We start from the raw sequence: 18,817 nt of genomic DNA on the forward strand, positions 1-18,817 counted from the left end.
GAGTGTTGGCCTAGAGGTGACCCGCGCCTGGATTAGGTGCTTCGCTTATCAGCCAGTGCTTCCTGGCTTGGCACTCCGACTGGTGCTGATGGGACGGCAAGGAAGGCCCAAAGCCTGCGAGACAGCGGTAGGACTAGCGTGACTCTCCTGGCTGGGGGATGCAGCTGTGTGGACACTAGCTTTCACCAGGAGGTGGACACTAGCTTCCACCAGGAGGTCGCCTGAAGTCGGGGGAAGCGGTCCGACGAGCCTTCCTTCTAGGGTTGTGGCCTTGGAGGCTGAGGGTGGCTGGTGAGACCGGAAGCGGCGGAGCAGGACTGAGCCCTCGTCAAAGTACCCTGGGCGGTGAAGAGGCCCCCATATATTCTTCAAGCTCGCCCGAGTACACTGCCCCTTGACAGGCCGGAGGTATTCCAGATCGGGGACAGCTACCAAAAGGCGACAAGGGGGACCCTACTCGGACGCACATGTATCCCACCAGGGTACGACATGTCCACCGCCAAGAACAGGAAGGATAAGACCATTAAAGACTTGTTTGTTAAAGCGCAATCAGACCCTATGGCCTCCACCATAGCGGCAGGTTCCTCTGGCCCGCAGCCGGGGAAGGAAGACGGGATGGAACCTATCACGAAAGCGTTCCTCGAATCCATGTTTGTCGCTCTAAGAAACGACATTCACAACCTCAAGCAGGAGTTCGCGTCAGAACTCAGAGGTCAGGCGAGAGATGGACAGAATTGGGAAGAGTGTCGCGGACCAGGAAGGCAAAAGCGATGGGAAGCAAACGGAGATAGCGGCCTTGCAACAAGAGATCCTCCGGATCCATGACCAACAGGTGGACTTACAGTCCCATGTCAAGGACCTGGAAAACAGGTCCCGGCGCCACAATATTCGTATCAGAGGGGTGGAGATGGGGGTCGACTCGATAAATCTCTTCTCGTACTCCAGAGACCTTTTTAACCACATCTTGGGTAGACCGCTGGAGACGGAGCTAAGGATTGACCGAGCACACAGGGTGGGACCGCCGAGGACGCCATCGCCCCTCCACCGGACATCCTGGTCTGCTTTCAGGATTTCCGTTCTAAAGAAGCCATCCTTCAAAAGGCGCGGCAACTACACCCTCTGCAGTTTCAGGGACAATCCCCCGTCGTTTACCAGGACTTGTCCGCCCTCACCCTGCAGAAAAGGAGAACCTTCAGGCCCATCAGTATGCACCTTCAACAGCGCAACATCCCCTATAGCTGGGGTCACGCGTTCCGGCTGGTGTTCCGTATGGACAATAAACTACCAATTACGCTCTCTATCGGTGACGACGCCAGAGGAGGGGTCATAAGGTCGGAGGGGTCGTAAGGTCGACCAGCGTCGACACAGATCCAGGCCTGGATCCTGAGGAGCCCTGCGGTGTCTGGACTGAAGTCGCCGACCCAAGCACCCGACGGCAGCGGGGCCGAAGCCGCCAGCCCGTTTGGGCTCCCAGACGGGTCCGCAGGCCCCAAGGCACCTTGACGGGACCAGACTGAGGGAAGCGCGACCTCATCCCCATCATGAGGAAGGCACTGATCTCCAGCGTCGCGTTTAGCCCAGGGACCGGCGGGTGTGGAGCTGGACGGGGCGCCTGCGGCTCCGGCGGAGCTGCGTGGGCGGTGTTGCCCGAACACCCGGCCGTGTTGCGCTAGCGTAAGGGGGGGGGAGGGGGGGGAGAGAGTCAAAAGAGCGATGTCACCTCTTCGACTTTCGACGTCAAGGCCCAGCAGTCGGGGCACGACTTGTCATCATGGTCGGCCCCAACGCAATAAAGGCACCGACGGTGGGGGTCGGTAACCAACATCAGTCGGTTACAGTCATCACAGGGCTTGAACCCAGGCATCCCTACCGGCAACGGAGTTGATTAATGACTTGAGAGGATCCAAAATAGATCGAAAAACTTAGTCAAAAAGTGATTAGGGAGTACTGCTCTTCCCGGATCTGCGCTTGCTGGCGCGGAAAAAAGAAATACTGACGTCAGCGTGCGAGGGCGGCGTCTAAGTACTCCGACGCCGTCATCCCGGCGACCACGACGCCGAAGCCGAAGACGGACGCAGAGCTGCAGACAACACTTCTGACGCGCAGGGGTACTGCTACGCAAAACTTTACGGATCCAGTATGAAGCCTGGGGATATTCTAAGGTAAGGAATCTAACACTATCCTGTTTCTTTCAGATAAGGTGCTACAGTCAGGATGCTAAGGATTTGTCTTGGTTTAACATGTAGAGTCGGTGCAAAGCAGTGTTAAACAAAGGGCTTAGGCTAGAAGCTCAAGCCAGCTGCAAGGATATCTGTGAGAAGCTGGCAGCAGAGGAGCTTGCAGGTGTAGTGATGAGACCCAGATTAATGCGCTGGGGCCATTCCTGAGTGACAAAAATATGACCCAACCGAGTTGATTTTAGGTGGGAAGGGTAATATCACGGTACATCCTGGGAGTAGACACAGGTTGTTGTGTGGAATGCATAACTCACAGAGGAAGAGTATCACTGGTTCTAGCGGTCATGTAAGCCAGTAAATGCAAACTCAAAACAATCCTAGGTAGTAGCAAGGTATCATGTTAATAATGCAATCACTGGGGTTGTCAAAATCCTGGTGTATGGAAGGCGCAAGTCGAGGCGGTGCCAGACCTGGACTCTATAGTAACCAGGTGAAGCATGCGGATGGGGCAGGAAGTTTGTCACGATCAGCTAATTACGACGTCCCGCTACTTAATTCAATGATTAAAGGGTAAACCTCTCTGCCCCCACCCCACCTCTCTTTCACCATACTCATTTGTGGCAAACACTGCCCAGGAGAAGTGAGGCTGTGCACAAAGAGCTATGCTCAATCCTAGTAAGTTAACGCCTTCAGTTCGAAAGACATGGGCGATGCACTGAAAGCTGGCGCTTAGAGGCCACCCCAGTGCCTGACATTCAGCAGTGGGTAACAGGTGTGAGAATGAACACCGGTCACAACCTTTACCTTTCACCGCAGAGAAGACCACCATCCTGTCACCACCGACCACCTCTCAGCTCTTGGAAGCCATGTTCTGTACAGTGTGCGCTATACACAAATGGTTGCTTCTCCATATGGCAGCTAGAGTAAACGTGCTGCAAGAAATACCCCACCCGCCGTTCACCCTTCCTGTTCCACCTACCACTCCCCCAGTACTAAGGCATGTCCCCCACATCCTGGTATTGCCCCACGACTCCCTTCTTTGCTCAATTATTGCCCAGTTCCAAAGTTTCCCTAGGCCACCGAATAAACCTTTGGAGACTCCCTAGGTGCTGTCCATCACACGTGGCGCCCCCACGGTGTCACTGTCCCCTTGTGTCGCGGGCCCCTTTTGCTCTGCTCTTATCGCCCATATCGCCGCATGTCGTGATGTCACTGCCATGCTCGAAGTCGCAGGTCACGGTGTCGCAGTCCCTCTGGGTCACGTGCCAGCGATGCCCATGGCTGTCTCACATTGTGTGGTTTCAGGAACACTTGTCACCCCGACAGTTGTTTCAAGGAGGCTCTAAATCACAATGCCAGTGTGACCCTGCGTCACTGCCCCATTACAAAGTGTCACTGTAATGCCCCACCTTTTGCCCCGTATAGAGGCATCTCTGACGTGCTGTTGCACTCCCACTGTCTTCCCTTGTCACTGTGCGGCACTGTTGCCCCACGCTGTGGTATCTGCCACATTGGCAAGCCGAAGGCGTTCAAAATGTGTTCTCGATTTTGACCTTGGCCCGAAGGCAGAGGAGGGACTGGAGCCTTTTTCTTGGGTATAATTTGGGGCAGGGGAATATCATTACTCATGGTACATTGACCTTGTGGATCATCATCTTCCATGTCGGAATTGGGTTCGGACACTGAGATGTGCTCTTACTCCTCGGCTCCTTGTACATCGAAGACCTTGTGGTCGTAATATTCACCGAAGAGATCCTGAGCGGAGCCACTATGTTGCTGGTGCATTTTGTGACTTCGAGCCAGACGGTCACGGAGCGTCTTCTTGGATCCAAAAGATCAGTACGTGTCACAGTCCTGTTCGTTGTGTTCCAGGGACAAACAAGTTGCACAGTTTGAGCAAGTCGATGCACGGATATTTGGCGGGGCACCCGGGAGAGAATTTAAAAAAGTCCGTTCAATCTACTGCGAGGTGGCACAACGTGGCTGGGCCTCCCACGAGGTTTCCAATCGAAGATTTGAGTCGATCCAATACTCGAAGAATGGGAAACGCGATTGAACAATATTGTTGAGGGTAGTGGATTGCACACAGAGGGGAACTCGGGAAACTGTAGAACCGGAGTGCCGCCATTCACGTCCGAGCTGGATGGCGGAAAAAAAAACTCAATGGAGTCAATGCCCAAGCGCACTATCACTAAAAGGAGGAGTCACTTACAATGTGACAGGAAAGACTTCTTCAAAGAAAAACAACTTGCAAACCTCCGGAACCAACACTGGATCGCAGAAGTATGCAAAGCATGTGATCCACAGCTCACATACCTTGAACGTAACATTTTCTGTTCAAGGCTGTGCATAGACTGTAAAGCAGTCCTCCACTAAGAGGTGACTAGCCTGTGCGGGTTGAAGTAGACTGAGAAATCATAAAGCCAGGCCAACATTGTTGGTGTGCCAGTATATCCACACAGTGTTTTGTCAAAGTATGTGGTGTACACCAGGTAGCTGATCTGCAGAGGACAGCTATGAGAATGTCCCTGAGGAGGGCCATAGAATTCCAATTTTCACAGGTAGAATGGGCTCTTGGAGGTATAGACAAAGCACTCTAGTATTTTGCACAACATATTTGGATACATTTTACTATTCATCTGGTTATGGCTGACCTTGAAAGAGGTCTCCCTTTATAGGGTTCAGAAAAAGCAGAAAAGAGCTGTTGAGGTTTTCAGAAGGGTTTTGTTCCTTCAATAGAACTTTAGGGCTTGCTTAATGTCTAATGAATATACAGCCAGTTCGGCAACAAAGTCAGGTTGGAGGGAAGGAAACTGGGAGTTTTTAGACTAATTAAGATGAAAGGAGAGGCAACCTTAGGGAGGAATGTACAGTTAGTTGGAAGGACAACCCTAGCCCTGTGAACCTGAAAGAAAGGTACTTCCAATGTTAAAGCCTGGAGCTCATGAACACGTCTGAGTGCAGGGAGGCTATGGAGTTATAACCCTTTGAGACACTCCTCAAAAGCTTTGATCACAGGAATCCTGAAGAGGGATATGTGTGGTCTATTTTGTAGATAGGCAGCCACTGCACCAAAGGGGATCTGGATGAAGGTGAAAGCTACTCCGGAGGTCTTTAGGGGTAGGAGGTAGCAGACCATGTGCTGTACCCTAGCTGCTAAGGGATTAAGTGTTTCGATAGTCAGTAGTGGGCAAATCGTTTCCATTTGGCAGCGCAGCAGGTGCGAGTAGTAAGCCTGCGTGCTTCTGTAAGGATGTTAATGCATGCAGGAAGAAGGTTGGAATAACCAAACTCTAAGACCTCAAACGCCAGCTAGCAAGGTTGAGCGTCCCGGGGGCGCCTGATTTCTCAATGGTTCCGTGTAAGAAGGACGACAGCTTCAGGAGAGCGGTGAACCATGACTGACTGGCCCAGGTGGAGCCACCAGGATGAGAGAGAGACGTCTGCCAAAGCCTCCATACTAACAAGCGTTTGGGATGCAATAGGTCTCGCAGCTACACAAGTTTAAGCTATTGGCATTGTAAATGACAATGTCTTTTATTTATGTTTTTAAAACTGAAACAAAAATAAAAGGCATTGTTATTTGCAATGTCAATAGCTCAAACTTGCGTAAATTTGAGACCTATTGCATTGCAAATGCGTGTTTGGTTAGGCACGGGGAGATTAAGTTATTTGCCCAGAAGCACAAGATGTTGAGACGAGACTCAAACCTGGTTCCCAAGTGCCAAAGTCGGCAGCCCTGGGGTTACGCCACATCCTATACCCACCTTAATGGGTGTTCTAGGAGTGTTATAGGAGTGCAATGTTATAGGAGTATCAAGTGATCCATCGCACAATTATTGATCTAGGAAGCTGTTCTTAACTTAGGACATTCTGCTGAACACAAGTGACGCCATGGCGTTAGACTGTGTTTAACTACCAGCACATACTGCACATTCCATGTAGTGAAGGCCGCATGCCTGAGCCAGGGAGGGGCTGCGGGGCAACGGATTGTTGAAAAAGGCATCACTGCAGTATTTATACTGGTGTTGCTTTCATCCCTGGAAGTTAAGCGGCACTGCTCATTGGAAAATAAACCTTTTTAAAAATAGAGGAATTTCCAGGGACTGTAATAACTAGACGGAGATTTGAATGAGAGGTCAAATTTGAACCTGCATTGGTGGAATCAACATGATGTGATAATCTCTTTGTAGGTCGTAAATCCAGCAAAGCCCTTTATTATATTTGTGCAGTGAACATTTTTGTTGTAGCAGGAAGGGCTACACCATCAGATGCAGCATATAGAATGTCAGGTCGGGTGGGTTCATGTACATTGTCTGGGCTAGGTCTAGAATACGAAAAATTCTATAACATTTTGAAATGGGGAGAATATCCTGGCCTAACCTAAACATGTGTCCTAAATCAGAATCAGTAGTCAGCAGGGGAGAAAGAAAGGTGGAAATCCTCAGCGGTTTAATGTCACTTCAACAACCGTTCTGCGTAGAAGGTGTATGACACATCCTCGCAATTTCAACGCCACAAAGCCAGACTAAACAGCTGTGTGAAAAATGAAGCACAAGGATGCTTGATCTAAGTATGGGACTGAAGCTTACGATGAAACAGAACGTATCGGACACAGGAAAGCGAAGTAAATAAACGTGGCTTCTCACGTTAATACACCACGTGATATAAAAATACATCTTGGTTATGTCATTTTGTGCAGTGCAGGCTTGGCCCCCAGTAGCTGGAGCAGGGGAGCGTCGCTTTCACAATATTGTGATGAACTAGCCCCGTTGTCTAGCTGCGCCCAAGTCTGTTCCACATCAATCAATTGGGAAGCATAAGTACCGGGAATTACGGTAATCAAAAACACCGTCCCGCGTTGCTGCAGCGAGGCGGTGCTCATCTGGAAAGTAGGGCATCTCCTTCCCAAAATAAAGACCGCAGTTACTCAAAATGTTTCTTTTTATTCAGTATTTTCCGATTGTGGCTTCACTTGTGCACCCGCAGGTACCACAAGTAATATGCTTTAAGGCTCTATACCCTTGAAATCCCATAATCCTTTTAACATCAATCACTTCTGCGTTAGCCTCTCTATATGGAGGTGGCTCCGCTTTCCATCCTTCCGAGGTCGATAAATTGAGTCCCTGCACATTGGACAATAGTAAGAGTGCTTAAAAACGATAATAGTGCATTTGGAAGCGCTATTTAAAGTGCGTCATGGTTTTTATTGATATCCTAAACTAACAGTGAGAGTTGCAATTGGCGAGTGTGTTCCCTTCCCTAATAGCACTCCTCTACCCTTCAGCCCCCTAAACAGTTATTCGACTGGAGTCTTTGAATATTTGTTGGACAGATGGATACTTATAGCAAGCGTCTGCCAAACATCCATCGCCAGTATATGAACATTACAAAGCATATTTTCTTATATAAAGTCGACAACTTTGGTGCATAATTAAAGTCAATGTCGCACATGTGAGAAGTTTGGAAGGAGGGTTTGGCACTACCCCTGCCCCAGCATTAACCACACTGAAGCGCATTACCTTTTAGCATTATTCCTTCGGAGCCTGCACACAATCTCCTGTCCAAGCAAGCACAGCGTTTCGGGCTATGAGCGAAGGAGGGGCCCGACAGGGGGAGGGAGGGAAAGCGAAAGCGTGCTGTGCGCATGGACGCGAGACCCGTATGCGTGTGAACATCAGCTGTCTGGGCAAGTGTACATCAGAACGCGTCGTGAGCGTGCACATCTGCTGTCCGGGCACAAGAGAAGACATGCAGCGAGCGTGCACATCGGCTGTCCCCCATCTGACACAAAACCCACAATAATAGGTCTTGCCAAGGTGTGCAAAGCATGCGCTGCATCGCTAGGCGAGACCTAAAAAAAAGCAGGAGAGGCAGAAAGGCACAGGGAAAAATCCCTGACCAGTTCATCCATAGTGCATCGCCCATGGACGGTAGGAACCTGGAGGCAAAATTTGGAGATTTTGTGTTTTGGGCCATGGTGATGCGGGTCCACGTCCGAAACCCCACTGCTGGAAGTACGTAAAGAGGACTCTTGGTGAAATTCCAACTTGTGGACTTGTTGCCGTATCCTGCTGAGGAGGTCTGAGCTGGGAGAGAGGTGCCACCCTGATTTGGACAGTAGTACCTGGTAGTAATGTTGTCCGTCTATATAAGGACTACCTTGCCCACAATGCGGTGGAGGAAGGCCCTCGGCAGTAGACTGACAGCCAACAGCTCTAGGTAATTGATGTGGAGAACCTGGTGACTGGGTTCCCCATTGTAGGAGGTTGGCCCAGTGGACAGAGTTCACCCATGGTGAGACACTGTGCACGGAGTCCAGGCAACCCTTAGTGATGGTGTTTAGTTCCCTGAAAACCAGAGTTCTCAAGGTGTAGCAGAGGAGAGCAGCTAAGGCTTATTCAGGAGGGGTGTAAAGCAAGTGCATGTACCACTATAGTCCGTCAGCTTATTCCCCCCCCCCAGAAAGAATCACACCAGGTGAACATAAAAATATTTTGTATTTATTAGTACACATTAAACACGAACTTGGTATATCTCCTACTTGGAGGTATCAACTACACACAAGAAATACTTTAGAAAGAGGTAGGTAGCATAGAAAAATAAATGGGATGGAATTGGGGGAACAAACCACATGCTAAAATAGTGGAATGTGGGGTGAGTACCAAAATGGAACTAAATAGTCTATCCGGGGAGAAACAAGGAACTACCCAAGGTGAGTAGCCAGGGACCCCAAGGCACCCAGGTGCAGAGTGGTTATACCGGGTCAAACGTCAATAGGATAACACAGGGTAAGTTGTGGTTGGCGTTTTACAATTCTAGGACCCATCCCAAACCCCTAAGGAACCACTTGGATCAAAGCAGGTTGGAGAGTCACCCCACCCGTGGATACCCCAGGAATCAGGATGCCTCCACTAGGGAGCTCAGGTGCATTGGGGTGAAATTGAGTTAGAAAAGCCTCCAGACACAGACGGAGGCCCGTGGAAGATGCTTACCTTCGGAAGCGATATATCTGTAGGAAATATTAGTAGTGATAGATTAGAATAACCCACAGGCGTCAGACTGGGTCCGGAAAGTTTTTCATCAGCAGTACCCCTGTGCATCGGTAGGCGTAGTCGTGCAGCTCCGCGTGAGTCGTTTGCATCGGAGTGACGTCGCTAGAGCTATTTAGATGCACCCATGCGCGCTGACATTAGTTCTGTACATGACTTTTCACGCAAGGAACGCAGAGCCACACAAGAAACTGACCAGTGATGCCTTGAAACTAGGGTCCTGAAAGGGATGACCTTAACCCTAGAAATCAGTTTGAAAAACGGGGAGGATGGGTGGGACAGTAAGGAATCTATCACTACTAATGTTTTACAGATATTTCGTTACCGAAGGTAAGTAACGTGTGCATCTGAAAGAAACACGAAGTGATAGATTCCTTATCTTAGAATAGATACCCCAGCAATATCAACCCCAGTGGTGGGTCTGCGAGCCAAGATCACACCAGAAAGTCCTGAAGAACAGAACAGCCAAAGAAGCCATCTCTCCGGACCTGGCTGTCCAGGCAGTAGTGCTTGGTAAACGTGTGCAGAGGCGCCAACGTAGCTGCTTGACAGATGTCATGCAAGGGAACTCCCCGTCCCAGAGTAGTAGTGGTTACCGTCACGCTGGTAGAATGGGCGCGCAACCGCACCGGAGGGTCCTTTTTAGCCAAGGAGTAACAAACCTTTATGCACAGAACGACCCACTGAGAGATGGCTCGCTTGTGCACAACCCGACCTTTCTTAGCGCCCACGTAGCCAACAAAGAGCTGGTCATCCAACCGGAACTGTTGCGTGCGGTCCAGACAGTTCAAGTTTAAAAGAAGAACGGACATCAGCACGCGAGGGCGGCATCTAAGTACTCCGGCGGCTTCATCCCGGCGACCACGATGCCGGACACGGAGCCGCAGACGACGCCTACCGACGCGCAGGGGTACTGCTACGCAAAACTTTCCAGATCTAGTCTGACACCTGGGAATAGTCTAAGTTAAGGAATCGAACACTAACCTGTTTCTTTCAGATCCATGCTTGACTTGATTTTATTATTTTTTTTACATTTTATGCTATGTATACTAGACCATTTTTTATTCCTTTTTAAAACAGTATTCTCATATTTTCAAATGTAGACCTGTGTTTAGAATGTTATTGTTATTAACCAGTTGAGAGGCAGTTTTGCACACTAGGTCATTTTAATACAGACTGCCCATGCACAGAGGTCCATGCGGTCCTAATAAATTATGCTACTATTTATATTCTATTCACTTTACTTTAAGCCCATGAATGTTATGTTATGTAGCCTTAACTTTGTTTGTACTGTGTGCTGCTTTTATGGATACTTCGTGCCTCTGAATAAAGTTTTTGAACGACCAATCCGACACAGGCCTCTCTGGCAGCACTAATACTTTTGGATTTTAGTGCATTTCATACTGTGAACCTTGCCACCTTGCTGCATAGACTACAAGGAATGGGGATTCAAGGCACAGCCCAGATGTGATTGAGATCCTTCTTGTATAACCGCATCTTTCAGGTGTACTCCCATCAATACAGGTATAAACCACATTTTTTAGCCTCGGGGTAATCATACCCAGCTCTAAGGCCGCCATCGTTGGCCATCTGAATTGGGTTCATCTCCTTCTCAGTAAAAAGCTTGGGAGCTTGGATAGCTGTTAAGCTGACCATGAGTTATCATATAAAGTAGCCGTCACTTGTATGGGGGTCTTTAAATGGCTTAAAAAATCATTCTTAGCCCGCCTTCCTGTTCCATCAAACAAACTGTAGTCCAGGCTCTGGTGATTTCCAGACTGGACTACGGTGATGTGCTGTACCTGAGTAGTGCTCAGTTTTTCTATGTCAGCTCCAAGTGATACGGAACGCATCTGCTCCTCTGTTCATCTAGGCTTACTTTTTCAGCCAGTTTGCTGTATACTCTGCACTAGCTACCGTGTTCAGTTTGAGAGTTTATGCTATATGCACAAATATCTCACTAACAGAGGGTCAATGCATCCAAGATCTTTGGCATCTGGTTATCTCTCAAATAGTACATTTCGATGCAGTCATCAAAACTTATAAGGGTTTCCTAGGATTAGGATGTCTCGCCAAGGTTGCCAGGCATTTGCATATTGTGGTCCTAAACTGTAGAATTAATTGCCACATTCACTTAGAGCTTGTACATCTTACATAGTCCTTGGGAAGCAGGTAAAAGCTTGGCTGTTTCCTTCTTTTTAATTTATGAGCTAACTGCTGACTGCCCTGGGTTTGGTGAGAAGACAAGCGCTGGGAAACCTTACTGGTATCCATGTGCTCTACAATCACCACTAATACTAAAAACAAGCGTTTGCAATGAAATAGGTCTCACGTTTGCGAGATTTTGGGAGCCATTGGAATTCTAAATGACAACACCTATAATTTATGTCTTTTGAAAACATGCAAGCGGTGCGTAAACATGCACTTTGTAATTATAGTTGTTGCTTACGAGTAGCGTAGCTGGCAGTAACTGCCCCTTTTTTACTGCCAACACAGCACTCAACTAAATTCTTTCTGGAGGAAATACCCATGTCACTCAGAGAGCAAACTTCGGATCCATGCCAAAGGAGTAGAAAAAAGGAATTTACAGTGTTGCACCAGGGTGGGTGCTGTGTGGCTTTGGTGAGGTCATCTGATGCCACTTCCTGCATAAATACAAAACCAGCAACCTAAATCAGAAGTGTGAACATTTTGAACTTTCCTGGTTCAGTCCGACGCATGGGATTATTATACAGTTAAGGAATCTAAAGGCAGAAGTACCCCTCAGAACAAGGTTTAGGTGTAGATTACTTCAAAGTTTGGTTTCAGCACTCAGACCTCAAGCAAGTGCCTGCTATTGTAGTGCTGCACCTTAATGCAGACCTAAGGGTCTGTTTTTCGGCATTCGGAGCACACGTCTTGGTCACTCCAGGTTCTTGAAGAGGCTCAACCTGCAAACCAGGGGGAGGTATGCATCAGGAGCACACTGCCAAATGTCCACAGAGGTAGACTGTGACTCTGGAAACAGTGTGCCCTCTTCTGGGTCTCTGGTTAGGTGCAGTAAGTGGTTCAAGAAGCTAAGTGATCACAGCAGCCACAGAGATCTTTTGCAGCAGCACGACACTTCGAGCAAGGGTTTGGATGGTGGTGGCAAGTCCGTATACACAACATCCGGGTGCAAACTCACTTTGGCTTGGGAACAAACGTCTAGGCAGTGCACCTCACCTCAGGCATAAATCTGGCAGCAAAGAAAAACCAAAGGTGATGATGGACGGAGCGTTGACAATACAAACACTCACCCCCAGTCAACTGATCTGGGTTCAATCCATCACCGTTCTTTAGCTCACTCCGCCACCCCAGTTCAGACATGGCCATATGCAAATCAGTCTGACCCTGTGCCTCATGGGAACAGTCCAGCCCGAACTGCCAAGCCATGTCTTTCCTGGACCGGAATCAAGCTTCCCAGGACCGGTTTCTGGCATTACAGCCGTCTTCAGCCGGGCTTGCTCGACTCCAGTGGCAAAGTGAGCAAGGGACTCACGTCTGAGCATACCCTGCCAACTTAGGGCGAACAAAGAAAAACCAAAGGTGATGATGGACGGAGCGTTGACAATACAAACACTCACCCCCAGACAACTGATCTGGGTTTAATCCATCACCGTTCTTTAGCTCACTCCGCCACCCCAGTTTTTTCGGCATTCGGAGCACACGTCTTGGTCACTCCAGGTTCTTGAAGAGGCTCAACCTGCAAACCAGGGGGAGGTATGCATCAGGAGCACAAAGGAAACCACTGCCAAATGTCCACAGAGGTAGACTGTGACTCTGGAAACAGTGTGCCCTCTTCTGGGTCTCTGGTTAGGTGCAGTAAGTGGTTCAACAAGCTAAGTGATCACAGCAGCCACAGAGAGATCTTTTGCAGCAGCACGACACTTCAAGCAAGGGTTTGGATGGTGGTGGCAAGTCCGTATACACAACATCCGGGTGCAAACTCACTTTGGCTTGGGAACAAACGTCTAGGCAGTGCACCTCACCTCAGGCATAAATCTGGCAGCAACAAAGACCTCTGACCAGGTTTCTCTCCTGGAACCACTTTCACTGAGAGAAAGCTGCCCACAAGCCTCAGAGAACACAGATCACCTGGCAGTCGTACACCGCACCAGGGGGCAAGATGTTCTGGTGCTTCACCGCAGTGTCACTTCTACAGAGCAGAACTATTTCTATACTGTTATGGTATGCAAGAAATTGAAAACTAATTCCAGCGACTGAGGATGATTAATTGTTAACAATTCATAATATTTTCCTGGTATTGTTTTGCTTTTAAAATGTTCATATACGGTGCTGTATCTGCTAGTCATGACATCTGTTTTTCTTGATAATTGTTACGAACATTCAACTTGATTTATTGTCATGCAGTCTGTATTAATGTAATGTTATGCTTATACAAGGTTTTTTCTGGGATTGCTCATTTGGTTTCTTCCAAAGCAAAATGTGTATTTCCATTCTTTCCCTATTTTCTTTTCTTCTTTTAAAAAAAAAAATAATTTTTCCTTTTAAGTAATTCTCTCTCTCTTTCTTATATATTTCTTTCTTACGTCTTTTTCAAATACCAGGAATTATTTGCCCATATTATGTATTGATGGTTTTACAGCTGACTCATTTGAAATGAAAGTAAATGAGTCCTTCGTTTATAATCAGGAGAGATTGCATCAACATCCGGATTGCTTATTTACCTCGGATTTCGTGCAGATCTAATTCCCTAATTCGTTTTTCTATGATTATGGTTAGGTGTAAGGTGCCGCCTTTGGACACACCTTGCCTCCAATTTCATCAGAGGTACTTGGCTGCACACTTCGTGCAGTACATGCATATTTTAAGTGCAACTCATCGGTCCAATATGACGGTGTGTGTTAATGTTTCAAACTAACTCAGCAGTCCGCTTTCGATGTTAAGAGCCAAAGGTATTTACTCGTAATGACGACGCGTTTGTTGCTGTCGGACACAGACGCGGGACGATTTGAATGCTTTGAGTTGGTATAGCCGGTAAGCACGAGCTCTGTTTTACTATTTTTTCGGTGCCACAGGCCAGTTTTAAAATAGTCTTCGGCCGAGCACTGTTGTAAATTGGGACCACACGCCACGCATTTACAATAATCCTCCATGCTGTTACTAATGCGGGCGTCCCAGTATTGCTCCACCTACTTGGACAGCCTGGGGGAGGTTTCTTTGAGTAACCCCTCCTTGAAAATAGTCTTTATGGATTTGTGTAGCCATTAATTCAGGTGCTGATGCCCGGATTGTTCTCTGCCCTTTATGGGCCAATTGACTCCTCTTTGTTTTAATAAATTTCTGACTCTTAATTCTCTCTGTGGTCTCAATGTATTTGTACTTTTTGTTCCACTCGTTCTTTGTTGACAGCTGCACAAGGTTACAGGTTTTCTGCTATTCTCAACTAAAATAAGACGGGCTTGTCCCTGTTTTAGCCTAAAGCAGTGAATATACCTTAATGCCCGCAGTAAACCATTGGGGTATTTCTAGCACATGATTTTGAGCAATGTGTTTGTGAATTCTCGAAAAGTTTGAGGCTCTTTGCCACTCGTAACTAATGCGAGACGAGGTTGTCACTGTTTAGGTTCACAGCAGTGTATATATCCTGTATTCAGTGAACTACTAGGATATTTTTAACAAGTGATTTCGAGCGATGTGCTCTTTTAATTTTTAAAATGTCTAATATGAGGTAATACTTGGGGACCTATGTTTTTCACCTCTTCCAGCCAAAATTATTGGGTGCTCAGTTGGTCGAAGTTTTGAGGCCACTGCCAAAAAATCCATAATCCTCTCAGACGCAGTGTGTCTTCATTACACTATTTTCAGTAAGTGTGCCTCAATTTTGGGCCTAACTGTATATCAACAATCATCTCATGACAGTGTTACTAATTTTGTATGTTCTATGTCTCAGCTTTCTAAAGTATCAATGGATGACCATAAATAATGATTGGTCCCATCAATTTCTAAACAGGTGATGTTGCCTGGTTTTTTAATTACTCTGGTGGTAGGTTGTTCCAAGTCACTTTATGGCCTTCTGGTGTTGGTCTATAGCTATTTTCCTGACTCTCCACGGAGTGTCTTTATTTCCTTGACTTTAAAGCCTTTTTCTTTTGAAGAAGCCTTAATGAATTGAAAGTATGCATGAATCAAGCAAAATATTTAAATTAATTCTCTATTGTACAGATATTCAATGCTCAAGCAAATTTTCAGTCCTGAAGATGACCGCATAACTAAACAGCGGTCGAAACGCCGTCGAAGCTTCTTTGTGGCCCAAATTTATTAAGGACACTATATTTATGTCTATGTTGTTCCTTTATTCTATTATGTAATGGTTGTGTTTGCCACATGTCTGGTTTTGGTCATGTTTTTCCCATGTATACCAGCATTGTTTGTCTTGAGCATAATTGTTTTAGAAGGTTTTTTTGTACTACATGTAATAAATAATATCCTTTTTGATACTTGCAATATTGTATACAGGGCTTCTTTAATCACTTTTCTACTGTATTTCTTCTATATTTTTCTTATCTTGAAATTGATAGACCACACATAGTTTTAGGTTGTTTTTTTTTTTTCCTTGAACCCATTATTAGATGTATTAGCTGATTGTCCCGGGTTCCGGGTTTTTGGACAGCCCCTGTGGTTGTTAATGACTTCTACAGAGCAGGCAGGCTACTTCCAGGCACCTCAGGACAGAAACTCCACTTCTTTCAAGGCCACACATGAGTTGATGGGACCTCACCTCTGGGAAGGTAGATGTTAACGGCTTAACCGCGGCGGTTTTTCCGCCACGGTGCGGACGTTCTGAAGAGTGGGCGGAGCTGCGTCGGCAGCACTAGGGAGGTAGATCGGCCGACGGCGGCACAAAAGGGGTTAATCAGACACCAACTCTGGTTGCGCAGCAGACAGAGGGCTCTGAAGAGTACTCCCTTCCTTGATTTAAGAAAACAAACCGAAACAAGTGAGTAAGTGGCTCTCAACTGCCAATGCCTGGGAAAACAACCTCATCCTATCTAGTGCACAGGACAGGGGCTTACAAAATGGAACCTACAGGCAGTCATTACTCTGGCTTATTCATGTACCTGCATGCGCAACATAGGTCAAATACACACAAATGTATCACAAGCAATTGGGATGTTAGTGCAAGGATCTGGGTTACAGCACAGAAGTGGCACTTTACACAAGTGAGTCAGTGGGCCCCCACTACAGTGAGACAGGAAAATGTGGCTGCTCACGACGGATTCACAAAAATAAGATTACTCTCAGGATCGCTCCACATGTTAAATGCATGATAGGGACAGTAGACCACTGTCAGTCAGATGAGGGCAAGTTTAATACACATCCCCTAGTGACAGGACCTCTCGTGTCAATGGACAGGATATTAGATACTCATAGCTGGGAACACAAGGCATGCTAACATCATTGTACCCCATGCAGAGGGCACTCCAGTGCTAACAGAACCACATCGATTGTGGCACAGTGGGCTATCCTTTGTCAGGTTGGTCTCTTTTTGCCTGCTGGCAAAATCAAATCAGTTTCAAATGACCTGCAGATAGTGATCTATTCTTGCAGTGCAACGGAGGCTTAATTAAATATTGCTTCAATATCTCACATGGTTTCACACGTTTTGCAAGAGCTAGTGAAAAACGGAATGGGGACATCTTAATTGACAGCTTGGAAGCACAGCCTAGAAAAAAAACACACTAACAAATATCAAAACGAAACAAAGCTCAAAAAAGATTTGCATGTACATTTTTATAAATCCCCAATTACGTTTCAATTCTCTGTAGTGGAAGTCTCATATCACCAATTATTTAAACTCCTTTACCCAAAGCCACGTTTGTTTTTCAAATTGTATTACCCACTTTTGATCTGTATAGACATCTCGTCAACAAATTGCATAAGACAAAACAATGGCAAATATAAAATAAAGGGATAGTTAAATAGAGGGTCTTTCAATACTCACACTTTCAAGAACTCTTAAGCATCGTTCTGCTCCCCATAATGAAGCAACCAGTTTCTCTTCACTTTCGTCAATGCTAAGATGATCCACGCATTCTTTGACTACAAAATTAAAAGAACGATACTTTAATTAACACTTCTTTGCAATTTGAGTGCTAGTCACTATTCGGACTCTTCCTGGGAAGCCCCAGGTCCTTGCTGCCTATTGACCAAGTATACTTTCCTAACACTAAATAGGTTACAAAAAAGTGATATGTACAGGACAATATGCATGGCACACTACACTTTGTGCACAAAAGATCTAGTTCCCAATAACAATCAGCAGGACTAAAATAGGAAAGACTTAGAGGCAAGCTTAAGTGTCATCTGGATGAATTAACCATGAAGTCAAACGAAAATGGCACTCAGTTTCAGCCAAATCCCACTCCTCCCACATGCACAAGTGGACACCAATGATCAGTTAGTGACGCCACAACAGTGGAAACACTCTCCAAGGACCAATAGGGTGTCAGACACGAAGGAAACATTACTCACATTTAATATTGGTTCTTGAAAGAAACTGGGTTATTAAGACTGATGAGTCATTCTCAAGTAATAATCCAGCAATTGTCTTTTTACTGGGAACAAAGTACCCCACTGTAGCACTTGACACTATCAGGACCCTGAAGCAGAGCAGCCCAAGGTCTACTCAGGGGAGGTTGTATGTGCTAGTAATCCTAGCTTGCCGGGACACAACTCTCAAATTATTGAGCAGTCAGTGTTTTTATTTTTCTTTTAAAAAGGAAAAGTATTTTATTACACATAAACTGCTGAATACTATTAATTAAATTACAAGTATGTACAAATCAGGTAGATGGAGATTACTTTGGTGATCTCTTATCACATAATACCCTTGAATTCCTCAAACAATGGGAGAGCAATTTAGAGGGAGCATCATCTATTATGATGAAAATCTTGATTAAGCACTCATTAGAAAAGGGCGAAAAACTGCAAGCTGAGATTGAGCAAATAGAAAAGGAGATTGGGGAGATGGGAGAGAAGGATCTATCTGAAAAGAATTTTGCCATTTTGAAAAAGGTAATGGATAATCATCAAATTTATCTTAAAGATAAAAAACTACGCAAAATCAAGAGGGATGACCGTGATTACAGGGATGGTCGCATCTACACTTTTGCTAAAAAATTCGACAACCTCTCAGGTACCGATGATAAGAAAAGATCTAGAGAAGATGGGGATGATGGTGACGATAATCGGTCAGTCAGCAACATCTCCATTTCATCAACTAGTAGTATCACTTCTACCACCACACTACCTGAAGTCCCTTTAGGCGAGGGTGCTACGTCGTTCCAGAAGGAACTAGCAAAGTTAAGAATGTCAAGCCGTTTACAACAAAAGAGGGAACAACCAAAACCAGGAGGGGTGGTAGGAGGTGGAAAGGAGGTAGGAAAAACCGACAAATCTGTAAAAACAAAGAAGTGATCAATATTGCGAATGTGTCTAATAACATTGATGGTATACAAGATCTAAAAATTGTTAATTTATCAAATAAAATTCTTGATGCTACTGACATGCAAGTGTTGAGTAAGGGATTGAATTTTTGTCCGA

At 46.3% G+C, this 18,817-nt stretch overlaps 1 protein-coding gene across 2 annotated transcripts in view; it reads right to left on the minus strand.

Moving 5' to 3' along the window:
• WAPL (WAPL cohesin release factor) overlaps window positions 1–18,817 on the minus strand; it is a 1,132,828-nt gene that overhangs the window by 484,239 nt on the left and 629,772 nt on the right. For both annotated transcript variants that reach the window (XM_078643290.1, XM_078643291.1), the window contains exon 11: window positions 17,217–17,314. In XM_078643290.1, coding sequence (XP_078499416.1) covers window positions 17,217–17,314 — 98 coding nt within the window. The remainder of the gene's footprint in view (window positions 1–17,216; window positions 17,315–18,817) is intronic.

This window comes from Lissotriton helveticus, chromosome 5_1 (assembly GCF_964261635.1).
Source record: "Lissotriton helveticus chromosome 5_1, aLisHel1.1, whole genome shotgun sequence".
Classification (NCBI taxonomy): Eukaryota; Metazoa; Chordata; class Amphibia; order Caudata; family Salamandridae; genus Lissotriton; species Lissotriton helveticus.